General features: G+C 42.2%; 1 protein-coding gene across 1 annotated transcript in view; it reads left to right on the forward strand.

The window, feature by feature from the left end:
• Positions 1-6,104, forward strand: part of CUL5 (cullin 5) — an 87,977-nt gene that overhangs the window by 44,304 nt on the left and 37,569 nt on the right. Inside the window, exons 9-10 of the mRNA XM_019524651.1 lie at positions 2,427-2,557; positions 4,453-4,560. Coding sequence (XP_019380196.1) covers positions 2,427-2,557; positions 4,453-4,560 — 239 coding nt within the window. The remainder of the gene's footprint in view (positions 1-2,426; positions 2,558-4,452; positions 4,561-6,104) is intronic.

Below are 6,104 nucleotides of genomic sequence, written 5' to 3' on the forward strand. Positions count from 1 at the left end.
ACTATTTATTTAATGCATTTTCAGCTTATGGAGTGCTGTGTGAATGCCCTGGTGACATCTTTTAAAGAGACAATTTTAGCAGAATGTCAAGGCATGATCAAACGAAATGAAACAGAAAGTAAGTGACGTTTTTTTAAAAAGTGCAGCATGATGTATGGCAAGGGATAAAAATAGGTTTGGTAGAGATATCAGATTACTGTTTTGTAACAGAGGCCAGCTGTGTTTGGTTGGAGTGATGCTTTTTTCCTTGAAGGCTAGTTGTGACCAAAGGGGGGGGGTGTATTATTTATTTATTTATTTATTTATTTATTTTTTACATCTGGTTTACTTTTGTTTTCTATGGTGTGTTGTCTTCAATTTTAAAAGGAGATACCCCAAGCCTATTAGAGTCTTGCACGGACTTCAGATTGAACTAGACTAATTAAAGTAGATTTCTTTTCTCCCTCTTCCTGGGTGTGTTTTTCTGATGTATTGCTCTTTGAGGTAGGGAGGGAAAGTCTGTCTGCTCCCACCCCCTCCTCCCACCCCACTCCATGATTGTGGGTCAGAGTTTGGTTTTGGGGAATGTACTGATCACCTAATTAAAATCTCTACAAGGCTTTGTTTTGCCTGCTCTTTCTTACAACTGATATCTCATTACCTGATAATTTTATAGGCTGATGCAATATACTGTTTGAAAGATGGTGGTCATAACTTTTCAGAAAGTTTGAAACCTTTTGCTTCTGGAAATTTTGGGTTCTGTGGGTGACTTCAGTGTGACTTGTGAAGGTGCTATCCAGTCAAGAAAGCAGACCCACACAGTGTCTCCAGGATTCAAAGAGGAATAAGGAAAGAGGAAATGAGTTTGATTATCCTGCAACTAGTTTATTACATATTAAAACTTCACTAATTAAGTTTTGTAGCTGTACAAATGAGAAGTTGGAATTTTCAGCTTTGAATTGGGAAAAAACATTCATTTCCAGGCTTGGCAGTTCACAAGAAATCTGACCTTCAAACTGTGTTAGACACACCCCTCAATCTAGTAGTACTTTTTGTCACTTGTCCAGGGCTGAATATAGTAAGCTGATGAACTTCATAAGAGTATAAATTTCGGACCTTGGAGACATACAGAAGGCTCATTTTGAACTCAGAATTTCTGGAGATGCCTCTTCGCAGAGGCACCTCAGATAAGACTTTCCTTAAACTTTTTTGCTTTTTGACATGCATTTCTCTGTCTCCATCACTTTTGACTGTTCCTTATCCATGTAATACTTTAAACTTGATTGATATGTTAGATCTCTGCCGTCTTTGATACATCTTTCCCAACCAGCCCCTTCATGGTTTGCCCTTAGGGACACTCTTTCTGAACGCTGGCATTGCACCTGAACAGTGGCATTGCTATTGCAGTGGCTCTCTCATGGTTCAGCCAGTCGTGCATTGTCTTCATTCTCCCCCTCATCTGTTTGGGATGGTTACCAACAGTTTTTCGAATGTGTGTTTTTATACAATGTTTAATTGGGGAATGATCAGGATAAGTAAACTAAAAGCTTGGAGCCTCTTTTTTTTTTTTTTTTTTTTTTTTTTTTAACTTGCTGCCTTCACCTATTTCTTCATCACAGTTTAATGCAGTGTAACTTTTGTGTTGATCACCTTGAAATAAAAGCTGCAGTTGGTAGATTCTTCTCCTGTGTCCTGGGCTCTTAAGTTTCTTCTTCTGAAGAAATTGAAAAGGGAGATCTTCCTTTTTTTGTGCTCCTCCTGGATGCAGTAGAAAGGGGGAAATTTTGAGTCTGTTCTGGTTTTGTTTTTTAATTAAAAAAACAAATTTGAGGAAATGGTCCTTGGCCATTGTTAGTCATGCTGCTTTCTCCACGAGGAGAAGCCCACCTGTATTCCAAGCTTGGTGTATTGAGATTTAATACAAAAGTAGGCCCTTATCCAATATGTCTGATCTAACTGTTCAGTAGCCTGTCCAAAACAACCTCATGGTCTTGCAGAAATATCAGTACTCTTGCTTCTGGGGGTAGTTACATTAGTCCTGAAAAAGACTAACAACATCCATCTTTGGAGTTGTAAAAATCACAAGACTCAGACCACACTCTACTCCAAGTTGAAGAAAAAAAAAAATTAATCTTTTAGCCATAACTGGTTTAGGCATATTTGGCACTTAATATTTTTTAAATAATACGAACCCAATTGAGGTCTGACACAAATTTCCAAGGAAACCCTATTTTGTGTGGTTAGTATTATTAATAGTGTTCAAAGTGTAAGAATAAACTGTTTTTATAATAAATGGACTCTATCGGTGTTTAATTTGGTTTGGTTATTTATTTTGCTTCATGTCCTGCTTTCAGTGGTGTTTGTATAAATGGAACATACATTCCTTTAACTTAAATCTTTGGTTACTATGTGGAATGGTGGCTTTATCAGTATATTGTATCTTTCAGAGTTGCATTTAATGTTTTTGCTGATGGATAAAGTTCCTAATGGAATAGACCCTATGTTAAAAGATCTGGAAGAGCATATTGTTAGTGCTGGACTAGCAGATATGGTAGCAGCTGCTGAAACTATTACTACTGTAAGTTTATCTGCTAAAGAAATAATTTTAATAGATATAATGTCTTACAAAAAAATAAATACTAGAATTATGTGGTATATTACATGTAAGTAACAATGGATTTAAAAGAAAATAAAACCAATGGACTAGAGGTGCACTGAATATATTGGTGCCATATCGGATCAGCACCATTTTAGAGTGAAAATTAACATTATCAGCTTTTTTTGGCTGGTGCAACTAAAGTGTCACCAATAAATATAATACGCCTTCTGGCTGGGGTCTCCGGATGCCATGTGTGCATACGCAGTTGCAGCATGCATGTGGGCAGGAATTCAGCTGGGTAGCATAGAGAGCAGCACCCTGCAGGTACATCTGTGGAGGGGAAGGGATATGGCGGGCAGGGTGGGGGTTTGGCAGATTAAGACCCCATGGTGGGAGAGGGAGTGGGGCAGGGGCTAGGAGTGCTGCCCAGCCAGGGTGGTGAATGGGATCCCGGAGCCAGGGCAGGGAGCAGGACAGAGCTGTGGGTGGCTTGTCCAGGGACAGGGGTAGAGGGGAGCAGCTCCCTGCTGCTGCATGCACCCCCAGAAAAGACATGGGGAGTATGTGACCCCCCCAGATTTGTGCATGGGGCGGAGGCAAGCTGCCTGCTATGGGCCCTGGTCTCTCAACCCTGCTACCTTTGCTCTGGGAGCCATGTTCTGGCTGCATGTCCCCTGCCTGTCTGGCAGTAGTTGTGGCAGCAAGTTGTGTCTCTTGCCACCAGCTCATCACTTCATTTCAAGCACCCCTGCTGCCACTTTTGAGTGCCATGATGCTGATCCCTTGGACAAGCCACCCACAGCTCTGTCCTGCTTCCTGCCATGGCCCTGGGGTTCCATTCATTTCCCTGTGTGGGCAGTGCCCCCAGCCCCCACCCCTTTCCCATGGTGAGGGAGGAAGTGGGGCCTCTATGACCCCCACACACCCGTTCCCTCTCCCACGTCCCTTCCTCTCCACAGACTTACCTTCATACTGTGCTCCTGTAAATCTTTTATCAGTATTGACCAATATGCCTGGTGAATAATCAGCTATCAGTACTGGCTAAGAAAATATTTATCGGTGCACCCCTACAATAGACATCCACAAGCATTAGATTCATTCATTCTCTCTCTCTCTCTCTCTCTCTCTCTCTCATTTTAAAATGAAGTCCTTCAGAGTAATTCTCTAGTTAGACCTCAGTCTTCTTATGTATTTGCCTTTTTCAAATGTGTGTCTTTATACATAAAGCCAGCATGTAGTTTAAATCAAATATACCAGTGGTGACTGATAGAGTATATGGGAAATGCCAAAGTTAGAGTTGTATTAGCAGTTTAATTACAATGAATTAAAAAGGCTATTCTGACAGTTAACTTCATGGAAGAAACTAGTGAGCTTATGTTTAATTGGGGAATGATTTTTATTTTTTTTTCTGGAAGTTTCTCAGACATTTCAGCACTTCTTCAGGCCGGAGAACAGGTGTGGTTCTTCCCTCTGTTCCCCTTTTTCTCCCCTTCCCTCCAAGAAAGCAAAAGCTTTAATTCCCTTTGCCCCCACCTTTTTTAATATTTGTAGACCTTGGAGGAAAGATAAGGGACCTATTTTAGGGATCACCTCCTTGCCATTCCTCCATAGCTTTCCAGTCCTCCAGTAAATGCTGACCTCAAGTGGCAGTTATGAGGACTTCTAAGACTCTAAATGTGCATGCTCGCTTATTTTTAAAGTAGGAAATTCCATACAGAAAAGCTACGCTAAAATGTGACAGTTGCAAAGCTCTTGAATCAAAAAAAAAATTGAGGTTGCCTATTCTTACATTACTCCCTCTGTTATGAGAATAGAGTTACATGATTCCATTTTTTCCTCAATTTTTTTAAAAATTTTGTTGCTTTTAACTCTAGGATTCTGAGAAATACGTAGAGCAATTGCTTACATTATTTAATCGATTTAGTAAGTTGGTTAAAGAAGCTTTTCAAGATGACCCAAGATTTCTTACTGCAAGAGACAAGGTATGTGTTAGTTGCACTTTTGTCTTTAATTTCTGTTAGTTGTTGAAATTGGTATCAAAGTTTGCCTCTGTCAGTAGGCAACAAGGTTCTAATCCTGATAGTAGGTTGTGGTAGAAGGTTGTGGACTAAAATGCCAATTGGATTTCTAGCTAACTGGTAATCTGATCAATTTGTACTGTAATGTAGTGCCTATAAGCTGCAATCTGTAGCATGATACGATTGGCCAGTGCATGAGATGACACTTTGTGCTTGGAAGTTTATAGTCTACTTTCTGATCCGGCAACGTGCATGTCTTCAGTATTAGGTATGTGCCACAGAGTACCCTTCAGGAGGGTACTTGCTTGGGACCAGTGTGGCTTTGTCTGGTCTCTGAAAGTACCCCTTGAAGTCAACCTAGGCTTGGCTTCTAGAGCAAGAGGGGAGCCTGAGCTTCTTCCCACTCTGAGCCCCTGGACTTCTAGTCCTTCACCCTCCCTGATTCTTTATGGCCCTGACTTAAGGAGCTAGTATCCAGTTGCACTCCTGAGGGGGACTTCACTTCTTCTTGGGGTAACCCAGTGCAACCCACATTTCCAAGCAGCACAGCAGTCTCATCAGTAACAACATTTATTGGTGCAAAGCCACTGAACTGGAAGTTCTCAGTCCCCTCCAAAGGGGTTAAGCAGTCTCTCCATCTCCATTCCAGCCCACACAGCCCTGGTACCCCCAAAGATACTTAGCTGTTCCCTTTCCAGTCTCTAGCTCCTCCAGGTTTCTCCACTTCTCTCTGTTCTCTCAGTCCCTAGACCCAGGAGCTGCTGATGAGTTGCTTCACTCCCAGTCTGCTTTCCCATTGTCATGTATATCTCCTCTGGACCCCTCCTGGGTATTGGGCAACTCACCTTTGTTGATATGTCAACAAAGCCCTTCAAGCCTTGCTGCTGCTAAAGGTCTGTCTGGTCTGCATGTAGCCAGCCCTGGCACTTAACCCCTCCTTCTCTGTGCAGAGGTTAAGGAGGTAAACTGAATCATACAATATAATAACATTGTGAACACAGTTAACTCAGAAATATCTTCGTAAAACCTGTAATTGATCACAACATGTAATTGTGAATAGTCCCATGACTTCAAGGGGACAGCTCATCTGCTTAGTTAGGCATATAGTGAAGTTGGGCTTATAAGGGAACTATATAAGTAATATGCACTAGGCCTGTGTGAAGTGGCAAGTATTTGCTTTTGATTCGGATTCAGCCCATTTGGAGGGACAGTGATTCGATCTGGAGATTCGAATCGCTGTCCTGATTTGATTTGGCCAAATCAGATCTGAAGATTTGGTGCTACTTTGGAGATTCAGCCATAGACTAAACAGGCAGCAGTCCTTGCCATGCTGGACACAGCTGCCTTCAGCTGGTAAGTCTGTTAGGTTTGGGGAGGAAAGGCATGTCGGGGAGGGAGGGTTTGGAGCTGGGAGAAACTCCCCAGCCTGGGCAGGCGGGTGTGGGGGGTTTGGGATGTGGGCATGGCAGTGCTCAGAGGGGGGGTGGTGGGCTATGCCCTGCTGCCAC

This window comes from Gavialis gangeticus, unplaced genomic scaffold (assembly GCF_001723915.1).
Source record: "Gavialis gangeticus isolate Ggan-Ray unplaced genomic scaffold, GavGan_comp1, whole genome shotgun sequence".
Lineage (NCBI taxonomy): Eukaryota > Metazoa > Chordata > Crocodylia > Gavialidae > Gavialis > Gavialis gangeticus.